General features: G+C 41.2%; 1 protein-coding gene and 1 pseudogene across 3 annotated transcripts in view; both read right to left on the bottom strand.

Annotated features, from left to right (window-relative positions):
• GLIPR1 (GLI pathogenesis related 1) overlaps positions 1-25,133 on the bottom strand; it is a 37,647-nt gene extending 12,514 nt beyond the window's left edge. Inside the window, exons 1-5 of one of the 3 annotated variants that reach the window (XM_045062088.1) lie at positions 17,191-17,337; positions 16,248-16,396; positions 15,282-15,428; positions 6,940-7,218; positions 5,505-5,750 (exon numbers count right to left, since the gene is read on the bottom strand). In XM_045062088.1, coding sequence (XP_044918023.1) covers positions 5,505-5,750; positions 6,940-7,131 — 438 coding nt within the window. In that variant the 5' untranslated portion in view covers positions 7,132-7,218; positions 15,282-15,428; positions 16,248-16,396; positions 17,191-17,337. Of the gene's footprint in view, positions 1-5,504; positions 5,751-6,939; positions 7,219-15,281; positions 15,429-16,247; positions 16,397-17,190; positions 17,338-24,998 lie in introns of those variants that run through there. The other 2 variants (XM_045062087.1, XM_019835243.3) reach the window with 2 other exon arrangements.
• On the bottom strand, positions 1,384-5,498 carry LOC109501671 (annotated as a pseudogene).
• Positions 25,134-26,702: the final 1,569 nt, after the last annotated feature.

Here is a 26,702-nt window from a genome sequence, read left to right as displayed (position 1 = left end):
TTGTGTGCTTTCATTTCTTTTAATATGGTAAAAAAAAAAAAACCTAATTATAAAAAAAATAATGAGAACTACTGATTATCGGGAATTTACTTGGTGCCAAGGTAATGTTAAGCACTTTACGTGCAACATCATGTTTAACACATCACTAAAGAAGTATTGCCTCTATTTTTATTGGTGGAAGTTGGAACGTACTTCTACTTGACCACAAAGTACTATGAGGGCAATCCATGCCCTGAGCAAAATGCTGTTTTCCCTTCTAGCAGAAGCAGGGAAAGCCTGCTTTTCTAACAAAAGCCTTTCTAACAAAAAACGGCACATCTGGGGAACCTACTAGGGGCAGGTATGTCTCTCCTTTGGAGTTAACATCTTCCCACCATCTTTCAAGTCTCAGTATGAGTCCATCCGACTCATTATCAGGCACTATTATCAGAAGTATGGTAACGCTGCAACATATATAAAACCAGGTAGAGAAACTGTGAAACGTCCCACTTTATTAGTCTGTAACAGTGTAAAAATAAGCGGCTACCAGTTGGTGGGGGAGGTGGGGATAAAACCAAAAATGCGATCAATGGTGCCATCTAGTGGGCATTCTCAACATTACCACACCTAAACTGCTGCCCCGCCCATACACTTAAGTCGAACCATTCTGTTACCAAATGTTACAAAGGTGAGCTGCCAGCAATAAAATATCTAATATCCGATATTAATATACCAAAATTCTTAGTGCAAATCTATCTCTAGTGAACACAAAAATAAGGGGGAATTTATGTGTCAAGAAATATCACATCTTTAGGAGATAATGATTGGATCTAAATCTATTATCTTTACTCTGTACAACCACCCCTCACCAGCCAAAATCTGAAAATAGCTTGTTTTTATTAATAGAAGATGAGGATAAGTGGGCTATTATAATAGCCACTTGAGGTAATTTCTAGCAAGAATTTACAATGGCAACTGAGTAGTCTTGAATCTCCCAGTAAGATTTCTTACAAGGATGAAAACATCAAATTTTAATGTAAAGGCATCTTTAACCAAGCTGTCAAAGTGTTCTTCCTATATAATTGGCGGAAAACCAGCTCATGGAGGAGATCTAACCTTTGTTTAATGCCTAAGTAGCAGCATTTTATTATAACTTACAGACATTCCATTACTTAATCCTTACAATATACCCGATATCTGGATCCCAGCTCTTCCTCTTATTAGTTTTGTGACACTGGGCAAACAAATCCTTCTTCTTCTTTTTTTTTTTTTTAACTAGGCAAAAAAAACCCCTTTATTTTTAATGTTTATTTTTGAGACAGAGAGAGACAGAGCATCAACAGGGGAGGGTCAGAGAGAGAGACACACACACACAGACTCCGAAGCAGCCTCCAGGCTCTGAGCTGTCAGCACAAAGCTCGACGCGGGGCTCGAACTTACAGACTGTGAGATCATGACCTGAGCTGAAGTCGGACGCCCAACTGACTGAGCCACCCAAGCACCCCGGCAAAAAAACTTTATTAACCTTGTTTCAAACTTTATTCTCAGGCCTCTTCAGCTTAATTAGCTGCAAAGAATGAATTGTGTATAAGCAAAAACTAAAAAACGCTACGCTGTCCAAGGGGCTTGGGCTTAAAAATATTAGAGATCTAGATTTTATCAGATCCATGAACAGAATTCTAAAAAGCAGTCATAGTACAAAATAGCAGCTCCCAGTAACTTCTTCAAGCTCTGTCTTCAGAAGTTGACTCCGTTCAGTTTGCTTCCTTCTTGGAAGCTTCATCAAAATTCTCCACGAGATCTAGAACTTCATTCTCCTCCTCCTCTCCGGTAGCGAGTGGTGCTTTTCTGTCCAGGGACTGTGTGGGCAGAGCTTCAGCTGGTCTTCCCAAACTAGCCAGACTGCACCAAGTTGGTTTAAGATACTGGGCAGAATTTCTGTCAGCTGCTTGGTCTCAGTATGGCCTGGAATGTGAAAGTGTTTACTGCCCCAGATGCCTGAACTTTAGGCTCGTGGAAGTGGATCGCCATTCCTTGGTTTGTGAACATATTCACTTCTTCAATACCGGAGATAGCATTCAACCCTAACTTCTTTAAGGAGAACTGAAGTTTTTTATCATCTGCTGTAGCGGTTCTATGAACCACCTTCTTCTCTTTTTTTAATGTTTATTTATTTTTGAAGTGGGGGGAGAGGAGCAGAGAGAGGGAGACAGAGGATCCCGTGCAGGCTCTGTGCTGACAGCACAGAGCCCCAAGTGGGGCTCCATCTCACGAACTGAGATCATGACCTGAGCTGTAGACAGACTGAGCCATTCAGGCACCCCAGAATCACCTTCTTCTTTAGGTGGACAGTTCCTTTCCCACCAATGCATATTTATGCTTTTAGTTTGACTTGTTTCTCCTGGTTCATGATAGTTTCTCTCATCTTGTTGGAGCAGAAATGGGACCATGCAGGGGGACTAGGGTTTGTTTTCAGGGGGTCTAAGGTGGACCAGCTGAGGTTAGGTCTACACAAGTGGGCACATAAGATGTGGGAAAACAACTTCCTAACTTCTCTGAGCCTGTTGTCTCATCTATGGATGATAGTGGTTCTCTGACAGGTTTGTGATAAGATTTGAATGGTTTCTTTAACCACGGAGAGCTGAGTACCACACTCACTTAAAAGTGGTTGCTGCGGGGGCACCTAGATGGCTCAGTTGGTTAAACCTCGGTTGTGATCTCATGGTTTGTGGGTTCCAGCCTCCCATTTGGCTCTGTGCTGCCAGCTTAGGCCCTGGGGCCTGCTTCGGATTCTGGGTCTCCCTCTCTTTCTGCCCCTCCCCTGCTTGCACTCTGTCTCTCAAAAATAAATAAACATTTTTTAAAAAAATGGTTGCTGTGGATGCATTATGTCTGACCCATGGGGTCCCTGGACTTCCTCTCCAGGAAAAGGCTTGCTTTTCAGAATTGGGGGTAGAATGTAGTGGTCTCCTTGCGAGAGCAGATTAGGGATCACTCAGCTTGGGCTCTGATACCTGTATGTAAGGAAGTGAATTTTCTCATATCTGAAATGTTAGCTCTCCTTTTTTTGTCCTATATTGAAAGGGAACATTTACAAATAAGCTCAGCTAATTTGGGGAGGGCCATCTCTGAAATCTCAGGTCTATGTGACGGATGTAAAATCAAGTTTCCTCCTCTTGTTTTGAGTCCCTGGAAGGATGGACATGGAGTGTCTTAACTGCATGGTTCAGGAGTCTGTGGCTGATATGACAGTCTTTAGATCTTTGCATATTTGTTGTGGTGAGCTACTAGCCACGCTTCTGAAGTACAAGGCTCATTTGTACACTCTGTCTACCTTGTACCCCTTTTCAGTTTTGCCTGGAGTTCTTCTCCTTTTCTTTTTCATTTGATAAGCTCTCCGTTAGTTCTCAAGAACCAAGTGATATGGCTCCTGCTGTGTAAATAACTCCTATGTCTCCATACCCCCCTTTGTCCAGATAAGTTGCTCTGCCCTCTTTGTTCACATAGCAACTTGTCAGTTTCTCCAAATTACACCAACAATGCATTGTATTACAGCCACTTACACATTGGTCTCTCCCCAAAGAAGGTCAATTCCTAAAGGTCAGGGGTCATTGCCATCTGTGTCCCTCATTCCTTGCACCACCCCCATTTCTCCTCACTTTTACTTCTTGGTGATGGTACTCCTCAATTAAGTGTTAGGACTGGGGCACCTGGGTGGCCCAGTTGGCTAAGCATCCCACTCTTGATTTTGGCTCAGGTCACCATCTCTTGATTCATGAGTAGAGCCCCACACAGGTCTCTGTGCTGACAGGAGAGACCCTGCTTGGGATTTTCTCTCCCCCCTCTCTCTGCCCCCCCCCCACACTTGTGTGCTTTCTGTCTCAAAATAAATAAACATTAAAAAAATAAAGCGGTAGGACATAAGCTATTGTTCCAGGCTCTGTTTTGCAGGAATCTGCACTACAACATATGATCAGTGAGTGCCTTACACAGTGCCTGGCATATGATAGAAGCTTAAACACTGACTGAATGAGAGTCCGTACCCTCAAACTGACAATTATTTTTGGAGACTTAAACAGTGCAATGTTGGGGCGCCTGGGTGGCTCAGTCGGTTAAGTGTTCGACTCTTTATCTCAGCTCAGATCATGATCTCACGGTTTCATGGGTTTAAGCCCCCTATCAGGCTGTGCTGACAGTGTAGAGCCTGCTTGGAATTCTCTCTCTCTCTCCCCCTCCCCTGCTCATGCTGTCTCTCTCTCAAAATAGATAAATAAACTTAAAAAAAAATTTAAACAGTGCAATGGTTAATGGTACCAGTGCCGCTTGTGGGCAAACTGGATTTAGCTTTCTTGCTTTCTAGGATTTGTGGGATTCTGATGGAATCACTTTTCTGGTTAAAATTTTTTGTAAACATAAGCCAAGATTAATTGTTTATGGGATAAGTCTAGGGGAAACCTAACTCATATTTTCAAGAAAGGGACCAAGATTGCTGGTGGTTTGATAGCTCATTCTTGCCTATAATAATCTAGAGATGAAAATTTCACTGAAATCCACCCTTCCCCTCACATCATGATAGTAAATATCTGTGCCAAACTTGTTTCACCTGTAACAACACCAGCGCGATCAGAGGCTCTATGAGGCTGAGCTGCCCTGAGACTTTTTCCAACAACATTTTACTCTTTAAAAACACCTATTATTCCAAGTTAACTGCCTTGTTAGAAATGTTTGTACCCTCATACCTCACTTCAGCGAATTTTTGTATATAAGAAGCAGTCAGACATAGGTTCAGCACCCTTACTTATTGGCTTGACAAGGACTGCCAGGAAGAAAAGTAAATAAATGAACTGTGACCAGGATCAGGAGGCAGGATAGTAAGACAATAGACATGCTACCCAAGGACTTGTTGACATCACGTTGCAAACATGCCTTAGGGTTAGGAAACCAAAACCAACCTGAGTTAAAAAAAAAAAAAAAAAAATCTCAATGGGGGCAGAATAGCCACAGAATGGTTTACACAAGTTTACATGTTGGCCTCACCATTGTTTTTCTCTTCCTTGTGTGACCCATCACAGGCTCTCGGTTCATGTTTGAAGGAATAGGAGGCTATGGAATTGATGCTTCTGTCTGAGAGGCTTGTTTCTCCCAATTTTATAGACCCCAATCAACTGCCTCAAATTTTATAGAGGACGCATACCTGAAAATCCATTCACTCATAAAGTCCTCTGATTGCTCACAAATGGAACAAAGTGCCCCAGGCAGGCAGTTACCAAAATACTCAAAGTCTGTCCAGATTGGTGAGCCTCACCTTTTGCGTTTAAACACATAACTAACCTCTTCAAGCACCACCCCCTCTGCTATTGAAGTCTGCTCCATTTGTTTATTTTTTTAGGTAAGCTTGTAAGCTCTACTCTCTGACATGTACAGGCACACCAGCTTACTCTATATTTTCTTAACACCAGATTCCAGTTTTCTCTTTGCCTTTGAAGAGATAGTTTCAAGAGAATACGGAGCAGGCAGATACTTACCTGAGTGTAATGGCCACAGACTTTGGTGCATTTCTGAGTCCTGAAGTTGTAGTATTGAACTTCATCGTACCAGTTTGTGATGGCTGAAGATGCAGAAAACAGGGATAGAGACCCAGCCCAGATGTTTTCTCCCAGAGAGGAGAAATTTGGATGCAGCTTGTAGCTTGAATGCAGCTGAACGTTGTGTACAAACCGACAGTTTCTTGCCCATGTTTGTGCAACTCGCGCTAGTGCTGGGTCCCAAGTCTGCAAAAAGAAACGTTAAACAGTAGGAGGGTCGAGAATGAAAATTGGGTTTTGTAAAGATCTTTCAACTACAATGAGGAAAAAGATTTGGAGAGGGATCAGTACAGACACTGGAAGATGAGGAACTGATGATCAGAGGGTTATGTGGCATCATACAGTCAATGAGAGAACAGAAAGCCCTCACCCATCACAGACAGGAATTAGACCTCTTGCTCAACCGCCAGGCACTGAAAGCTGTAAAGAGGCACCACTGAACCTACCCCGAATCAGGAAACGTTACAGGCCACCGCACCCCTCCCTAATTAACCACGCCCAGTCCCTTTAAAGCCTTCTTGGCTAGGCAGAAACTGTGGAGCTGGCTTTTGGACTAGAGTCTGCCTTCTCATCAGGTGGCCGGCCTCCTGAATAAAGCTTCTTTCAAAAAGAATGAAAACTGTTACCAAAAAATGTAACTGGAATGAGCAAAGTGAGAATTTGAAGGGGGGGAATGAGGCATGGTAATGGCGGATGACTGAATAGAGAAGGGTCCTCCCTGTACGTGTGGTCTCCCAGTGTTGAATAAGGTCACTGGGAAACTTGATGATCTTGTTTTGTGGAATTTAGAATCTAAATGAGGGACACAGATCAGCATTTCACTGAGGGCCTGTTATGTGCAGAATACTTAAGGCTGTGTTTCACATGGTGTATATAATTTAATAAACACAACAGCCCCTATCCTGAGGAGCTCAGAAAGATTAAAAACCAGCTCACAGCCACAGAGCTGGCATTCAAGCCCATGCCTGACTGATTCAAAATCCTATCCTTTCCTGAGATGCCACGCTGCCTTCCAGAGAAAGTCAATATGCTCTGCCAGCAACAACAGAAAAGTAAACTTAGAGATAAACAAACAAACAAAAAAAGCCCTCAAAAAATTAACAGGGAAGAAAGGGACAAAAAAAAAAAAAAAAAAGTAACATCTTCTGACCAGAGGAAAGGAAGCATTTAAAAGGAGTAAAATGTACTTGCTGAGCTCGCTTAGAAAAGATGAGTCAACAGAGCTAAACCGGATTCGTTTTGATCACAGACTGTGAATTTACTGCACACGTTAATCACAATGGGAACAAAAAGGCATTTAGGATTAGCAAGGACTGACCTCTAAAACCAACACACGTTAGCTTACTTCTATCACGAATACTGATATTTTCCTTACCATGTATAGCATATCACTGGCTGTTGGATTCACTTCTGATCGGAACTTGTTATGAAATCGAACACAGTCTTTGATGAAATCTTCATTTTCGATACCTGGCAAACTAATCGCTGTGTTTTCATAGCTGGAAACTAAGGAAACCATCCAGGCTGTCATGGCAAGTGTGGCCCGCATGCTCAGTCTGTCTGGCATGGAGCCCTCGGAGGCTGGAAACCGGAGACAGTGAAGGTTCTGAATGCGTGTGCCTCTCTCAGTTTGACAAAGCGTGGCTGATTTCAGCTTTGAGAAAATGGAAAGCAGAACTTGAGTTCATCACAAGTTTAAAGAAATGGGTTTCGCCATATATGGTTTGCCGCCACTTTTGTGCTCTTAACCCTGCCGTTTCAGTGGTTCTCAGTGACACAGCACCTATTACAACATAGATATTTATGAGGCTGCATCAGACTTTCTTTCGAGTTAGGGGGGATACTTTCAAAGGAAATTCTGGAATCTCCAGAAATAACAGTCTCAATTTTTATGGAGGTTCTGGTGGTTAAATAAAAACATATCTTTTACTTCCATAAATGTCTTGCAAAATACTTTTCAAACTTGTTTAGAGTCATATCAGCACAGTGGTTGGAATATCTGGCTAACATCTTAACTTGACCTAGAATTCATTCACAGTGGTGTGTGTGTGTGTGTGTGTGTGTGTGTGTGTGTGTGTGTGTGTGTAACCATGGCAAAGAGTGGGCAGAGAGAGAGAACAGTAGAGAGAGCACTGGTCTCAATTTCAGATTTTAGTTTAAGTTCTGTTCCTCACTAGTTGCAGCTGCCTATTTACTGAATGAAGCAAATAAAACTTTTTCTAGCCCCTTAACCAGAGAGGATTTGGGAGGATCTAATGAACTAGCCAACATATTAACACATATTAAATGTCTGCACTGGGTATTCAGTTTAATAATAGGAGATAAACACGCTGCCCTCAAGAAGCTGAGAGAAGCAGGAGCTGTGGGGTGGTGACAAGCCCAGGGACAGTTGAAGGTCTGGGTGGAGGGAAGCACCAGGGGCTGAGGACTTACGGAGGATGCTTACCCCATTCTGGCACGGGTTGAAATGGCTTCCTACAACAGCAGTGAGGTCTTTGCTGAGCTGGAATCAGACTGGTGTTGAAGTGAAAAAAAAATAAGGAAGTGAAGGGAATTGGAGAATAGGAACCATGTATCTGCTGCAGGCAGGCTGGTTCCAAGGACCCAGAGGGTTCTTGGCTTGAGAAAGGTGGACATCAGATGTGGGCCAGCAGGAGGTGAAAGTAGAGTTTATTGAAGATATATATATATATATATATATATATATATGGAGAGAGAGAGATTCGGACAGAGTATCCAGGAAAGGAAAAGAGCATGAGTCTCGTCTTTGCTTGGGGTCTGGGGTTTTTACTGTCAATTATGGTCAGGTACATGTGTCCTCTTAGGCATCTAGGAACTGGTCAGAACCAGGACAGAGTCCGGGTGTCCTTCATAAGTCACTCATTCCCTGAAGTCATGGGTCTTGGCACCAAGGTGTTTGGAGTCAGTAGTCTTAGAGAATGTTTATGATGATCCTGCCTCATCACTCCTTAGATTTATTGTGCTGGGAGACTCCAAACATATTATTATCTCTTTGTCCCTTACAAGGAAGACATATGTAGCCTGGATGGCTCAGTCTGTAGTGAATATGACTATTGATCTCAGGGTTGTGAGTTCAAGCCTCACTTTGGGCATAGAGCCTACTTTAAAAAAAACAAAGGAGAACATAGGCTATTTGCATTACAAGGCATGTGTTGAGTAGAATGTGGGTGCAGGTCCTAGCAAGAATAGAAACTGGAAAAGAAGCAAAGGAAAAAAAAATGGCTTTTTTTGTTTTTTTCCCCATGGGGTCTCTTCAGCTTCTCTGTCTCATACCCAGCTGTGAAGTTGGAAACAAAATAGAGAAAGAGCCACTGCACGTTGTCTCTCTCTACAGAGATGGTCTTCAAGTATGGCTGGTAGGAAACATGGTACTTGGTTCTCATGGAATTTAGAATCCAAATAGTGCTTTCACGACAGAGACAGCAGTAAGAGGCAGATCAGGGAGAACTTGCTGGCTTCTGCCAATGATTTGGATTTTATCACGAATCGAATGAGAAGTTATTGAGGGGTTTTTTTGTTTGTTTTTTTAGCTGTAGTTGGGGTGTGATCTGGTTTTAGAAACAATAGTGTTTTAGAAAACCAAGAGATGTGGAGAATGAAACAGGTTTGGGTGTGATTATTTTTGATGGAAACTCTTAAAAGGAAACATTATAGAACTCTGAGGTGAATGTATTGCCCACCCCCGATAACCTCACAAAATACTCATAAATAATCTCAACTGTGTCCAGGCTGCCTAATTGGTACCAGCATTTCTTTCCATTATATTGACCTAAGACTTCTTGTCTACGGCTCAGAGGTAACCTTTTGATCAAGGTAGTCAACAGTGAGACATTCCTGCAGCTTGAGGTGAGATGCAGGCCTGGGACTGCTTCCCACCTTCTTCTGAGTCTCTGTGAGCTAGATTGTCTGAGTTTTGAACACCAGAACAAGAAAAATGCGACCTTGCAAACAAGGAAATTTAGTGACATTTTGTGATTGCTTGAGCAATCCCCATTGCACACATACAACTCCCAAGAATAAGCAATATTATCTTGGTATTGAAAAGAACTAATCAATTTTTTCTCTAATTTCTTGAAAATAACAAGCAAAAGGGAATGTCTGCCCTTAGAGACTTTTTACATTATTATGCCAGGCAAATTAGCTCTTCTGAGCTACAACCCTCAACACTTCTTAATTTCCACAAACAAAAAGGTCTCCAGAACAAAAGCCCACAGAAGAGGGTTTGCTCAGAACAGGAACTTTTAGCAAGGAGCAAATGCAAGCCTCTGCTTCTTTTCAAGAAAGCTTACAACTTGGCTGAGTCTTTCCTGTTCTTACCCTGCCTGGTCTTTGCCATGGTGTCCTTGAAAAGTACGCATGTGTGTTAAGAAAGAAACTTGTTTTCAGTGTTAATCTCTCTGAATGGTGGCAGTTTAGATTTTTTCTTTACTTCCCTCCTCTTCTTTATTGTGGAATTTTTTTTTACAGTAAGCATATAGTAATCGGAAAAAAAACCACCCTAGAACTATTTTTATTTTGGAAAACCATGGGATCTTTATAATCGTACACAAATTATCTCATATACACTGCTGATAAAGGCTTGCATAGATAAAATGCTAAAGGATTATCGAGTATCCCTGTACTTTTTGTTTGAAGAGGCCTCAAACAAATGGAAGTTGAGGAGGGTAACCAGTCATTGTTCACGATGTCATGAGGAGGCCACTAAGGTGTAGATCATTCACAGGGCTATGAGAAAGACAAAAAAGATTAATAAGCGGAGAGCTCCAATAATCCAAATAAATTGAGGTCATGGAACCAGTTGGTTGGATTTAACCATTTCACATTGTCAGATAACTCCTGTTCAACTTGTATCTGTGTTTCCTGTTGAATATCTAATGGTTTTGATGCAGCTGGGAAGACAGAGCATTAATTTCAGATTGTAAATTGGGGGAAGAAGCTCCTTACAGGTGTTTTTCCACTAACTCTCAGGAGTGTTGAGACCTATTATATTGTAAGGGAGTGACACAAATTTTGTCATGTCGCTGGTCACATTGTATACTTTGATGATCAACAAGTGCCTGTTGGCGGTCCCTCATGCATTCGAGGGCTGCTTCAGCAGCTTGTCGTCTCTGCCTAATACTGTTAGCAACCTGCCTTTGAGTAGTCATTGCCTTGGTGATATCAGTCATTACGTGATTGACTACTTTAGCATTGTGGATAGACTTTGTCAGGGAGACCTAGGCAACAGAGGCTATGGTTAAGATGACAACCGATGAGATAAGGAAGGCAATGAGCCATCCAACAAATCTTTTAGGTCTCCACTTAGAAATGGCTTGGGCTAATTCAGCAATACCGTTGCACCCTTCCCAGGGCCCTGTTAGATGTACCGGCAACCAAATTTGAGGCTATCCTTTTAAGATAAACATAGGCGAGACAGAAAGTTTGGTGATGTTATAATGGCTGCTTCAGGCTGTGTACCAAGCCAGAGGAGGTACTTCAAAAACAATATGGGTTGTCGAATCTTGTATTAACTGGCTTAGTGGAAATTACGAAAACATAGGGATGAGGTGTACAGATCACGACGCTGTCTGAGACAATCTGTGTGAGATTCATATGGAAGGTACCGTTACTATTAGCATAATGCCTGTGAGGGAGATGGCATAACAAAACGGGAAGGCTAAGACGCTGTAAGTTGTGATGCCACAGGTTATGTGAACCTGTTTTCAATTCTTAATGTTGGCCCTGAAAGTCCACCATCAGTGCAAAGGATGGAGAAGTTGCGAGGTTCTGAAAACCCAATTGGTTTGCCCACTGAGGTTGTGTCCTTTAGGACCCTAGTTAATGAGAGTAAGATTTTGAAAAAAATTCCTCTTTATGGGCAAGGGAGGTCCGGCAGGGCTGCTAGATGACTGAAGAGCCACAAGGGGACCATATCTTCTTTATGTGGCAATGATCAGTGGGGAGGAGTGGATGAGACTCCTTGGTGGAGGTGGATGTAGGAAAGGAGGCTACTGAAATGAATGTCAAATTTGCCTTGTGGTCCTGTGTTTTTGGCACGTGGTGAAGATACATCTGTGCTGTGATTTTTAAACATCCAGAAGGTTTTCAAACATCCAGGTTACACAAAAAGGAGGGATATGTGATGATGATGTGGGGCAAGCTGACAGCAAAGCACAGGCTAACATCACCCCATCCACCCCTAGGTGGATTATGTGTGATATTCCTTGGACACTCCTGGCTACTCAAGAACAGAGAAAAGGGGTTTAAGTACTTGCCATGGTGATGTGGGAGACTAAGACAAATGAAAAATTAAATTTCTTTACTGCCTACAGCCCATTGACAAGTCCTTGAAACTGGCAGAGTGACTTCCCTCTAGGAGCTCAGCTGCCTCAATGATGACACTTGCTAGGGGTAAAAGGGAATCTTAGCTTAACATTATCCTGACATCCAGGATCCCGTAAGTCTACTTTGACATATAAAAATTCCTTTAGAAACTTCCTTTATCTCAACTGCCCCAAGATAGATGCTGGCAATCATACTCCAAGCTTATGGCCCCCAATACACATCTGAAGGGTCTCATGACTGAGGTTTTACTAAACAGTAATAAATGGAGTTTCCCTAGCAACAGCTAGCCCCTCAAATTCCTGGAAACCTTGCTTCCAAGATTCCTCAGAGACTTACTCTATCCCTGACCCCCGCCCAACCTGAGGGTATGTAATGAGTTACCCATCATGACCCCATGCAGCTCTTCTGCCCACGGGTCCTGTCCCCGTGCTTTAATAAACCCACCTTTTGCACCAAAGACGTCAAGAATTCTTTCTTGGCCGTCAGCTCCAGACCACCCTACCATCATCCCAAAACTTCATTAAGGACACAAAAGGAACAGAAGAAGTATTCAGCTTTAACCAATCTCTCCATTTAGTAAGAGGGCCTTTTGGCAGAAGCCAGATGCCTCCAGTCCAAAAAGAATCATTACTGGTTAGTGGATGGTCTGGTTCCCACCGTGTAAACAGCTTAAAGAAAGGGGGGTCTATGATATGAACCCAATACAGTGATGAAAAAGCAGTAGTGGTCCGGATAAAGAAAAAGATTCAGCAAATCATTATGTTAGCCGAGTTTTGAGAAACTACAGCTAAATATGCTAAAAACCTGTTTTCTGGGGTTGGTGGCGCTCAGACATGGCCTATGACCTCACTGACATGTTGATCAAGCTTCTTAAGTTGTTCCCAGGTGACATCACTTGCCTTGGTCGTTTGTGGGCATGGTCTCCCCTTACAAAGACAAATTAGCCATCTGAGGAAGCGGGTTGAAAGGCTGATCCTTCCAAATCATGGTATGGTTTGATCAGATGGGCACGTGCCCAGTGCGGTCCTGATGGGAGAACACATGCATGTCCCCATCCCCATGCTATCAGTTCATAGGGTCCTTTCCATGAATTATTGCCTCGTGTATCTTTAAGTAGCACTTAGGCTCTGATACTTGAGCCAGGAGATGTGGCGCAAAATGCCATTCAGCAGCTGTGAGGCCATGGGAATCACAATTTAAAAAATTTAGAGTGTGTAAGGCTTTGTACAGTGAATTCCAAGGTGGGGGGTCATTGTGCAGTTTCACCCTTTTTTGTTTGTGAAGCAGTTTTTTTTTTTTTAATTTAATGTTTATTTATTTTGAGAGAAAGAGAGAGGGAGAGACAGAGTGTAAGCGTAGGAGGGTCAGAGAGAGGGAGACACAGAATCCAAAGCAGGCTACAGGCTCCTAGCTGTCAGCACAGAGACAGACATGGGGCTCGAACCCACAAACCATGAGATCATGACCTGAGCTGAAATTGAACGTTTAACTGACCTAATCACCCAGGTGCACCTGTGAAGCATTTGTTTTAAAGTGGCATGTGTACATTCTATAATAGCTTGTCCAGTAGAGTTATATGGTTGTTAGCAAAACTTAGCTCCTTTAACATTGAGAAGTTTTAACTAAATAAAGACCTGAAAAAGACAAAACATAAGCTTTGGTTTTCCCAGCAGACAAAAGAGAAAAAAAAATGAATAACTTTGTTTACATTTTCTTATCAAGAGCAGATCAACAGTCCAAGAAAACTTAGTCTCTTGAACACAGAGAAAAGTAGAATTTGAACCTTATACCAGTGTACTTTTAAAATCTATTCATTTCAACGTTAGTCCATCCTGACCACACATAAAATTCCTTTCCTAAGATTTCCCTTCACGAACCTTCTACAACTTTCCTTTGCATTCAGATTTTGTCCCAAGCCATTTCTCTCCCAACAACCAGTCTCATTTAGGACAAAATTACTTTCTTTTACCTTCAACAAAAAAATGTATTTCCATTCTTTAATCTTTCTTACATATCTCCTACTTTTCTACATATGGAATTGTTTTCCTTATTTCCATCAGTCTTTAGTACACTTAGCAGAATTTTAGCTCTTAGAAACCTTAGTCTCCAATGAAAACTTCGTAACTGATGAGGGAGTGTGGGGCAAGCTGAGGGTAAAATACAGGCTGGCACACCACTCCCCTCCCCCCCCCCCCCCCAGGTATAATATGTGTGATATTCCTTTGACATTCCTGGCTACCCAAGAACAAAGGAAAGGGGTTGAAGTGCTTGCCATGCTGATGTGAGAAACTAAGGTAAATGAAAAATTAAATTCCCTTACTGCCTACTGCCCATTGACAAGTCCTTGAAACTGGCAGAGTGACATCTCTCTAGGAGCTCAGCTGACTCAACGATGACACTTTGCTGGGGGCAAAAGAGAACCTTAGGTTAACAGTGTCCCAAACGGGAGGATCCTGTAAATCTACTTCCTGTATCTCAACTGCCCCAAAATACATGCTGGCAATCATACTCCAAGCTTATGGTCCCCTGATATACATCTGAAGGGTCTCATAACTAAGGTGATATTAAACTGTAATTAGTGGAGTTTCCCTAGCAACAGCTAGCCCCTCAAGGTCCTGGAAACCTTGCTTCCAAAATTCCGTAAAGACTTACTCTATCCCTGACCCCCTCCCAACCTGAGGGTATATAATGAATTACCTGTCAAACCCCAGTGCAGCTCTTCCTACCCATGAGTCCTGTCCCCATGCTTTAATAAAATAACCTTTTTGCACCAAAGAGGTGTTCAAGAATTCTTTCTTGACTCTCGGCTCTAGACCACCCCATTATCACCCCAAAACTTCATCAGTAACCAATTGAGAACTGTTATATCAGAATTATTTTCAGATGGTAAGTTTATCAAGTGAGAGCAATGCAGGTTTTCCATAGTAAAATTTTAATAAAGTGTGAAGCATGTTTATCAGACCCAAATAGTCTTAGTTTCTCTGCAATAAGTCAAAAGCACAAACCTACATCTAGTCATCAGTGCTTTACCCTTTTATCTCATTAGATAGCCAATGAATTCAATCCCATTTGTTGTGCAAACAAAACTTTAAAGTCTGGTTACCAAGGACTGAAAGCTATCTCCACAATTACCCATGACAACTTTGAGACAGACAAAATTAACCATTATTTTAAGTCATCCTTTTGCTAAGAAATTGCAACAGAGATAACACAAGCTTACTTGACTTTCAGCAAACCTAGATAGAATAAATTCCATATTTAATGCTGATAAACAGGTCTATCAAAACCCAACAAACTTAAATTATCTTAAACACTGAATACGGTTTACTTGGGTCCACTTAAGACAATTTGTTCTCCATGGTTAATTTTTACCTGGAATGCTGGTGGGGAATATGAAGTGGGGGGGGCCCAAGGGGGTGCTCTTTGCTCCCGGACAGGAGGGTAGGAGGAGGAACTAGTGGTGCCTGAGGCACTGAGGGTGGGATAGGAACCAGTTATGCAGGGGCCGCACCCCAGATGCTGCAGAAACAGAAGGGGGAGGGGAAGGATGAGTCAGTGAGGTTTGGCCAAGAAGCCTGGAAGCAGATAAATGCCCAGAGAGCAGAGAAAGACGTCTCCGGGTCCTAAAGCCTGTCAGCTCAGAGGAGCAGACGCCAGGTTTTGTTTTGTTTTGTTTTGTTTTCCATCAACTAGTGGAATTAGGCAATCCATGTCAGGCCAGAGAAGACAGGGAATTTCCCCGAACCAAATGGGGTTTCAGCAGCTGCTTGGAGATATTCCTTAAAGTCCCTGTCCTGAGGTACACTAACCACAGTTGGCTCCAATTGTCCTAGTCATTAACCAGGGAAATGAATGAATGAATGAATGGGAGGAGTAGGCACAGAAGGGGTGGTGGAGGGGTCATCATCCATAGTAGGAGGTGTCGTAGGAGAGGTGGGTGTTAGGCTTTCTTTCTTAATTTGTTCCTTCTCTGGAGATACACGTAAGAGACATAATGCTGTACGGACTAAACTCCAGGTCACTAAAATGGAATCAGGAAGCTTCTCTCCTTTTTCAAGTTTTCTTGTTAGATTTTTTCCCACTAACTCCCATAGATCTAAAACAACTGTACCATGGTTGAGGAACCAGGAACAGGCATCTCTTATTGCTCATAACAATTTACTTAATTGATCTTTTGTAACCATACAATGAGCCGCCTTTAAAAGCTGCTGTAAAGTTTTTAAATATAATAGCTGTTCCTTTGGCATTTTTTGGCCCATGGTAGAGAAAGAGAAAAATACTCTCATTGAAAACTAGACACGTTGGCAGCTATCCCAAGCGGGTACTGCTGTCCCTTACCGCGATGTGGTCTGTCAGAAGTCTGGACAATTTCACTTTCTTTGCCTGAATGTGTCCATTCTGCCTCCTGAAAATCTTCCTCTCAAGTCTATCACTGTTGCGTCAGTGTCACCAGTTGTGGATTCGGCTTCCGGCTTTGTCCAGCAAAGCTGAGGAGAGCAGAAAGGACTACTCAAAACTCCATTCAAGTCAAGAGAGGTGAGAGGGAGGCGAAGGGAAGTTTCCCCCAGCTGCTCCCAAGCTCCCGTATTCATTGAGTCTGCATTTAGGGAAACATTGCACAATACATCAGTGGGCTACGTGCCAGTAAGAATGTACAGAAAGCGTGCAGAAAAACAAGGCAGGATAAAATATCCCATGAGATAACATGGTCTAAGGAATTTATGAACACAGGCAGGACCTAACCCATAGATATACATTAACTAACCCGTAGATATACACTAACTAGATAAGCAAAGCAAGGCCGCTGTTTTCAGCAAGGCCGAAAAGCAGTTTTCTGCTTTGCAATGCGTTCCCTGTAATCTTCTAACCCAGGACATTGCTCTTTGATTTCCCTGACACGCTGAGAGCATGGAGCCTGTTTGGGATTCTCTGTCTCCCCTTCTTTCTGCTCCTCCCCCACTCATGCTGCCTCTGTCTCTCTCAATATAAATAAATAGAATTGGCCATCATTTTAAGTCTTTTTGCTAACAAATTGCAACAGAGATGACATGAGCTTATTTGACCTTTAGTAAGCCTAAGTAATAAAACGACATTGAGGCACTAAGGCAGCTGCGAGGAAGGTCATGCTCTGCATGTTTCAGGTGTTTATCAGTGGGCTGCAATCTGCAAGATTTATTTGTTACATCTCTCTAGCCTTTGTTTTCCTCGTCATTCCCCCTTCCCCCCTCCCCCCTCCTCTATTTCCCCCTTTCCTTTCAATCATCTTCTCCACAGTTGTTACCATCATCTTTGCTTTCTGTTTGTTTCTCCTCATCCTGAAAGTGTGGCCTACGCCGGCGGACTCCATCTTGTTCTGTGTCCTTCACCTAGACCACGCCTCCTCCCCTTGAGTAACCTCCCGCTCACCTGTTCACACTTCCTAATCAAAACACACCCAGCGACCTGCGTAACAGGACTCCGACCCTTCCCCAGCCAATCAGCTGAGGCCACAGCCATTACCTCACCAACTGCCCCGAGACCCCTATAAAACCTTTGTGCTTTTGAAACTCGCTCTCTCTCCCCGGTACCTCACCGCTGCGTCGGTGCAGGTAGTGGATTGAGCTCGAGCTAGCTCGAATAAAGGCTCTTTTGCTTTTGCCTCGGACTCGGCTCCCTGGCGGTATTTGGGGATCATGAATTCTGGGCATAACAATCCCTCTTTACAAATATCTTTTGTGCCTCCCTGAGCAATCCTTCTATTTGCTTCTCATTCCATCCATCCATCTTCTGCACTTTCTGGCAATATTAGGCCAACTTCTAGTGACAAAATTAACCTTCAGGAGACCCTGCCCAATAGGTTCTCTGAATGTAGAGGCCTGAATATTTCCTCATTTGATCTCTAAGCCTCTGTAGGACAGTAGTTGGGGTTTCCTCTTTCTCTTGCTATATCTCAAAAGCTTTGGTGACATCCTGATATCTTGGAGCTGATTCCCTGATCCCTTTATTAGCTCTCTTAGATCCTGCATCCTAACCCTGTCCCCAGGATCATGGTCGTCCCAACCTGGTCTACAACCAGCTTTGTTGAGCTCGCCTAACACCCAGGCTGGGTTGGTGCTCTCTTTCGCAAATAGACATTGCAGCCCTCATGATAATTCCTCTTTCCTCGTCAGTAAATAAGATATTTGTGATAAACATCAGCTCAGCCCAAGAATAAACATTATGTCCCCAGAACTGATCAACCTGATCTGCCAAGCCCAATAGAGCTTCCAACAGTGGTTTTATTTCCTTCTTGAAATTCCTTACCTCAGAATTGGTGAGGGGGGCACTGACAAAGCCAATTTCTACCTGTCCCAAAGGGACCTCCCTTAATGAGAATAACCTAGAGCCCTTTCCTGAGTCCCTGGAGGGAAGAGGGAAGTTCTCTATGTCCTTCCCACGTTGTTCCAGTTCCTTCCTCAGATTTGGACACAAACCAGTAGACAAGGAGCGTCCTCCCAGTACTGTAGCATTTGTCCCAGTGGACTATCTGGGGGAATCTGAAGAGTCCCCACCTCTTTCTGGGTGTCTCTTCCCTTACCCCTAATACTAGAATTTCTGTTCCCCATCCTTGACCAGGCTAGTTCCTGCTTCTGAGTTTCCCTGGGATGTTCAACCACCCTTAATGGAGGTTTCCTGAACTCTCCAGAACCCGCTTCGTCTGTCTCCAGATGTTACCCTTGCAGGAGAAGGGAACCTTGGATCAAGACTCAGCATTCCCTTTGTATCTAGGATACTCAAGACTCAGCATTCGCTTTATATCTAGGATACGTCTCAGTCACACACACTCAGCCTCTGAGGATTTCCAGACTCCCAAGGTAATACTTATAGGCTAACTTGCCTACCTTAGTCCCTGCACAGAATTACCAGGTCGCTGCCACAGGCTACACCCAGCATCACTTCTTCTGTCTCCATAGGTAAAAAAAGTTCTTGAGTTCCACGAATCCCCCAAGGGCCAGGGGCCCTCCCGCAAAAAGGCCACCCAAACTGAGGTGGGACATGTCTCCCCTCTCACAAGAGGACCTGGACCCTGCCTGCTGACGTGAATCTCGGCCAAGCCCCCAAATTGCCAGAAATAAGCCCCCTGTTATAGGTGGGGAGTGGATAGAAACCTGAGACAAAGTAGAGGTGCTTGATCCAAGGTGTGTGAGAGCATGAAGTTCCTACGCCAGTGACTAGGGAGCTGGGTAAAGCCATTTCCACCTCTCAGGTACCGGTGCATGGGCACACGTACACCGATCCACCTCAGTGAGCTAAGTAGCGCCACTTAGTGGAGAACAGAACCATTACACTAAGCCCTGCCTAACAGTGCCCTATAAGCACACCCCCAGAAGACCATTGCAAGTCACTCTACCTGCTTAGTATATGGACCATAGAGTGCTTCATATTTTCAGTTCTAGGAGAAACTGGATGTAACCATTCACGTTTCAGTCTGCTCACACTGGTTCGATTATTTGTTCATTTTCTTTGCTTCTGTTTTTGCTTAAAGTTTTCTTTTTTCACTCTTTCTTTTCTTTCTCTTTCTTAGTTGAAAAAATTTTATTTTTTTACTTTATTTTTTATTTTTAATTTTTTATTCTATTTCACTTATTTTATTCTGTAATTTAAAACATTTTTTTCTTACTGTTTTTTCTTCTTTCCTTTCTCTTTCTTCTCTATTCTGTCAAGCCTCTTTCAACAAGCAGACCAAAACATACCTGGGATCCAGCTTCCTTTATTTGATTTTTTGTTTTATTTTTAATTTTTTAATTTTAATTTTTTATTTTATTATTTTTTCTTCCTCCAAAATGACAAAATGAAGGAATTCACCCCCAAAAAAAGAACAGGAAGAAATGAAAGCCAGGGACTTAATCAACACAGATCTAAAATGTCTGAACTAGAATTTAGAACCACGATAATAAGAATACTAGCTTGCATTGAAAAAAACATAGAAGACACCAGAGAATCCCTTTGGGTGGAGATTAAAGAAATAAAATCTAGCCAGGCTGAAATTAAAAATGCTATAACTGTGATGCAATCTCGACTGGATGCCATGATGGTAAGGCTGGACAAAGCAGAGCAGCGAATGAGTGATATAGAAGAAAAAAATATGGAGAATAATGAAGCAGAAACAAAGAGGGAAACATAGGCTACAGATCACGATACAAGACTTAGAGAACTCAGTAACTTATTAAAAAAATAACATCCAAATTATAGGAGTCCCAGAAGGTGAAGAGAGAGAAAAAGAAGCAGAAGATTTATGTGAGCAAATTATATCAGAAAACTTTCCTAATCTGAGGAAGGGCACAGACATCAAAATGCAAGAAGCACAGAGAACTCCCATTAGATTCAACAAAAACCAACCATCACCAAGGCATATCATAGTAAATTCACAAAATATACATACAAGGAAAGAATTATGAAAGCAGCAAGGGGAAAAAGCCTTTAACCTATAAGGGAAGACAGATCAAGCTCACAGCAGACCTATTCACAGAAACTTGAGAGGGCAGAAAAGGAGTGGCAGGATATATTCAACGTGCTGAATTGGAAAAATATGTAGCCAATAATTCTTCATCCAGCAAGTCTGTCATTCAAAATAGAAGGAGAGAAAAAATTTCCCAGAAAAACAAAAACTAAAAGAGATCATGACCACTAAACCAGCCCTGTAAGAAATTTTAAGGGGAACTCTATGAGTGGAGAAAAGACAAAATTAAACAAAACAAAACCAAAAGCAACAAAGACTAGAAAGGACCTGAGAACACCACCAAAAACACCAACTCTACAGGCAACACAATGGCACTAAATTCATACATTTCAGTACTCACTCTAAATGTCAATGGACAAAATCCTCCAATCAAAAGACATATGGTGTCAGAATGGAAAAGAAAACAACACCATCCATATGCTGCTTACAAGAGACTCATTTTAGACTTAAAGACACCTGAAGATTGAAAGTAAGGGGATGGAGAACCATTTATCATCCCAATGGTCATCTAAAGAAAGCTGGAGTAGTCATACTTATATCAGACAAACTATATTTTAAAATAAAGACTGTAACAAGAGATGAAGAAGGGCATTATATCATAATTAAGGGGACTATCCACCAAGAAGATCTGACAATTGTAAATATTTATGCCTCCAACATGGAATCCCAAATTTACAAATCAATCAATAACAAACATAAAGAAACTCATTGATAATAATACCATAATAGTAGGGAACTTCAACATCCTGGTTACAACAATGGACAGATCATGTAAGCAGAAGATCAACAAGGAAACAATGGCTTTGAATGACACACTGGACCAGATGGATTTAACAGATATTTTCAGAACATTTTATCCTAAAGCAGCATAATACACATTCTTCTCTAGTGCACATGAAACATTCTCCAAAATAGATCACATACTAGGTCACAAATCAGCCCTCAACAAGTATAAAAAGATTGAGATTATACCTTGCATATTTTCAGACCACAATGCTATGAAACTTGAAAAAATTTGGAAAGACCATGAATACTTGGAGATAAAAGAACTTCCTACTAAAGAATGAATGGGTTAACCAAGAAATTAAAGAGGAAATTAAAAAGTACATGGAAGCCAATGAAAATGGAAACACAACAGCCCAAAACCTCTAGATGCAGCAAAAGCAGTCATAAGAGGGAAGTATATAGCAATCTAGGCCTTCCTAAAGAAGGAAGATAGGTCTCAAATACACAACCTAACCTTACACCTAAAAGAACTGGAGAAAGATCAGCAAACAAAGCCCCAAATCAGCATAAGAAGGGAAATAATAAAGATTAGAGCTGAAATCAATGATACCAAAATCAAACAGAACAGATCAATGAATCCAGGAGATGGTTCTTTGAAAGAATTAACAAAATTGATTAATCCCTAGCTAGACTGATCAAAAAGAAAATGGAAAGGATCCAAATAAATAAAATCACTAATGAAAGAGGAGAGATCACAACCAACACCACAGAAACACAATCAATAATAAAAGAATATTATGAGCAACTACATGCCAACAAGTTGGGCAATCTTGAAGAAATGGACAACTTCCTAGAAACATATAAACTACCAAAATTGAAACAGGAAGAATAGAAAATTTGAACAGACCCATAACCACTAAAGAAATTGAATCAGTAACCAAAAATCTCCCAACAAACAAGAGTCCAGGGCTGGAGGGCTTTCCAGGGGAATTCTACCAAACATTTAAAGAAGAGTTAACACCTATTCTTTTGAAGCTGTTCCAAAAAATAGAAATGGAAGGAAGAAATCCAAACTCATTCTACAATGCCAGCATTACCTTGATTCCAAAACCAAACCCCATTAAAAAGCAAAACTACAGACCAATTTCCCTGAAGAATATGGATGCAAAAATTCTCAGCAAGATACTAGCAAACCGGATCCAACAATACACTAAAATAATTATTCATCATGATCAAGTGGGATTTATTCCTAGGATGCAGAGCTGGTTCAATACCCGTAAATCAATCAATGTGATATATCACGTTAAAAATGAAAGGATAAGAACCACATGATTCTCTCAATAGATGCAGAAAAAGCATTTGACAAAATATAGCATTTCTTCTTGATAAAAACCCTCAAGAAAGTAAGGGTAGAAGGAACATACCTCAAGATTATAAAGGCCATATATGAAAGACCCACAGCTAATATAATCCTCAATAGGGAAAACCTGAGAACTTTCCCCCTAAGTTCAGGAATATGACAGGGATGGTCACTCTCACCACTGTTATTCAACATAGTGTTGGAAGTTGTAGCCTCAGTAATCAGACAACACAAGGAAATGAAAGGCATCCAAATCCACAAGGAGGAAGTCAAATTTCACTCTTCACAGACAACATAATACTCTATGTGGAAAACCCAAAAGACTCCACCAAAAAACTGCTGGAACTGATGCATGAATTCAGCAAAGTGGCAGGATATAAAATTAATGTAGAGAAATCTTGCATTTCTACACACCAATAATGAAGCAGTAGAAAGAAAAATAAAGGAATTGATCCCATTTACAATTGCACCAAAAAAACACATAAAATACCTAGAAGTAAACCTAACCAAAGAGGTGAAAAATCTTACACTGAAAACTATAGAAAGCTTATGAAAGAAATTGAAGAAGATACAACAAAATGGAAAAACATTCCATGCTCATGGATCGGAAAACAAATATTGTTAAATGTCATACTACCGAAAGCAATCTACATATTCAATGCAGTTCCTATCCTATCAAAATAACACCAGCATTCTTCACAGAGCTAGAACAAACAATCCTAAAATTTGTATGGAGCTAGAAAAGACCAGGAATAGCCAAAGCAATATTGAAAAAGAAAACCAAAAATGGAGGCATCATAATTCCAGACTTCAAGCTGTATTACAAAGGTGTAGTCATCAAGACATTATAGTACTGGCACAAAAACAGACACATGAATTAATGGAAAAGAGTAGAGAACCCAGAAATGGACCCAGAGATGTATGGCCAACTCATCTTTGACAAAGCAGGAAATACTATCCAATGGAACAAAGATAGCCTCTTCAGCAAATGGTGCTGGGAAAACTGGACAGTGACATGCAGAATGAACCTGGACCACTTTCTTACACCTTACACAAAAATAAACTTAAAATGGATGACCTAAATGTAACACAGGAAGCCATCAGAATCCTAAAGGAGAAATCAGGCAACAATCTTTTTGACCTTGGCTGCAGCACCTTCTTACTCAACATGTCTCCAGAGGCAAGGGAAACAAAAGCAAAAATGAACTACTGGGACCTCATCAAGATAAAAAGCTTCTGCACAGTGAAGGAAACAATCAGCAAAACTAAAAGACAGCAGATGGAATGGGAGAAGATATTTGCAAATGACATATCAGATAAAGGGTTAGTATCCAAAATCTGTAAAGAACTTATCAAACTCAACACCCAAAAACCAAATAATCCAGTGAAGAAATGGGCAAAAGACATGAATAGACACTTCTCCAAAGAAGACATGGAGATGGCCAACTGACACATGAAAAAATGCTCAACATCACTCATCATCAGGGAAATACAAATCAAAACCACAACGAGATACCACCTCATGCCTGTCAGAATGGCTAACATTAACAATTCAGGCAACAACAGACATTGGCAAGGATGCGGAGAAAGAGGAACCCTTTTGCACTGCTGATGGGAATGCAAACTGGTGCAGCTACTCTGGAAAACAGTATGGAGATTCCTCAAAAAATTAAGATATAGAACTACCCTATGATCCAGTAATTGCACTACTAGATATTTATCCAAAGGACACAACAGTGCTTGTTTGAAGAGAAACATGCACCCCAATGTTTCTAGCAGCACTATCGACAATAGCCAAATTATGGAAAGAGCCCAATCTATCTATGGATGAATAGATAAAGAAGATGTGGTATATATATATATATATATATATATATATATATATATATATAATGGAATATTACTTGATCAAAAAGAATGGAATCTTGCCTTTTGCAACAACATGGATGGAACTAGAGTGTATTATGCTAAGCAAAATGAGTCAGAGAAAGACAAATATCATGATTTCCCTCATATGTGGAACTTAAGAAACAAAATAGATGAACATAGGGGAAGAGAAGCAAAAATAGATAAAAACAGAGAGGGAGACAAACCATAAGAGACTTTAAATACAGAGAATAAACTGAGAGTTGCTGGTGGAGTGTTGGGTCGGGGGATGGGCTAAATGGGTTATGGGCATTAGGAGGGCACTTGTTGGGGTGAGCACTGGGTGTTATATGTAAGTGACGAATCACTAAATTCTATTCCTTAAATCATTATTATACTATATGTTAACTAACTTGGATTTAAATAAATAAAAAGAACAATGAAAAAAAAGCAAATAATAAGCCTATTGACCCAATGAAAGGAGGGACGGGGAGACTTGGACTTCAGTGAAGTGAGGCTTTAATCAATGTTATGGCAAGAGTGGGTGTCTAATGGATAGGCACACTCAGGGCAGTTATAGCAGACAATTTGTCTCTTGGCATGCAAGTCCCTCCCCTGGTTCCTCATTAGCTGAGTACTACAGAGGTTACAGCCTTACCTGGACATCGCCTGTGCCCATGGAAGGCAAAAAGCAGTCTGACTGGAACAAATGCACATTCCCTGAGGTGACGCAGCGACTTTCAGTACGCCCTCCCTTTGTTCTTTGGTGCATGCTCATTGCAAAGCCCTTGAAAATAAGCCTGAGAAATGGAGAAGGGAAGAAGAACCAGGGAGTGAAGTGTCTAAAATTGGGGACTCCATTATGGGGGGGGGGGTGTTCATATAAATTTCCAAAATATTGTAAACCTACTGTTAACTAGACAACACAGCTTTTATTTGGTATTTCTGAAAATGAATCATCTCCCTTACTTCTCACAATACCTCACACAATAATAACTTGGTATAAGCCGGTTTTATGTATGCTAGTGTGTACAAGTTAAGTCTAATCCAAATCCTAGGAACAATTAGTTAGCACTGAAGCACTCTAATCAGGAATCCAGACTCCAAAGGTGCTCTTAGTATTTTAGATACGGTTTTGAAAATTGACACCCGAGAGTTTGTTAATTAGTATAAGGATGTTTACGAATAATTTCCGTTGGCAAAATGAACACTGTTCAAGATGGATGGTTTGTAGGAAGGTTGAACATGCCCTCCTTGCCACTGCATGAATAAGGTGGAGAGCAAGAGCCGAGTACAGCTGCCTTACAGAGGCCTCGGTCTCCTGCCCTCACTTGATATTAATATAGGGTCTGCCTGATTGCAAATCCTACTTGCAGTGAAGAGCACAATTTCTTTAAGCTGTCGGTGTTTAAATCAATTCCTATATACTGGCTAAATGACTAAGCATTTTACTTTTCTGTGCCTTGACTTCCTTATCTTCAAAAAAATGGGATAGTAATAACATACTTCAGTGAATTGGTAAGAAATTATTTGTAAAAAAAAAACAGTGTTTGGGGTGCATGGATGGCTTGGCTTGTTAAGCATCTGACTCTTGATTTCCACTCAGATCATGATCTCACTGTTTGTGGGATCGAGCCCCACATCAGGCTCTGTGCTGACAGTGCACAGCCTGCTTGGGATTCTCTCTCTCTCTCTCTGTCTGCCCCTCCCTCACTCATACTCTCTCTTTCTCTCAAAATACATAAACTTAAAAAAATGGACTCCATTAAAAAAATGTTTACTGTGTGCAACACACACATAAGTACTGTATCTATTAACTATTATTATTACTTCCCTTTAATAACTTAGGCATGCATATGCATATGTGCTTCCCATAGGTACAACTGAGACTAAGTTTAACCTAGAACATTTTCATACTTTATAGCATTACCTTTAGATAGGCTAATTGCTTAAAAAATATATCTTGACAGTATAAGAATTATGCTATAGATTCACAGTGGGGGATTTTGATGCAAATTATTCAGAATGCTGTTAATTTGTTTCTTAATAAATTCTTTATCTTCTGATTTTTTATGCCACTGCATTTGATATTCATTTGGATAGACTAAATTATTTATTTTCCTAATTTTAAAATGAATGGACTCACCCAAATTGATATTTTATAATTAGTTTTTAAACATCTTTGGAGATTAAATGGAAAATGGTAGGCAAATGCCACTTTCTTTCTCTCTCTCTTTTTAAAAAAAATATATTTCTTTTCTCTACTCAACAATTGAAGATACACTTTCAAAATATAATTTGCCTTCTTTGGGGTGCCTGGGTGGCTCAGTCAGTTAAGCACCAACTTTAGCTCAGATTGTGA

This window comes from Felis catus, chromosome B4, assembly GCF_018350175.1.
Source record: "Felis catus isolate Fca126 chromosome B4, F.catus_Fca126_mat1.0, whole genome shotgun sequence".
Taxonomy (NCBI): domain Eukaryota; kingdom Metazoa; phylum Chordata; class Mammalia; order Carnivora; family Felidae; genus Felis; species Felis catus.
The sequence above is the reverse complement of the archived record's forward strand: the minus strand, read 5'-3'. Positions and strand labels throughout refer to the sequence as shown.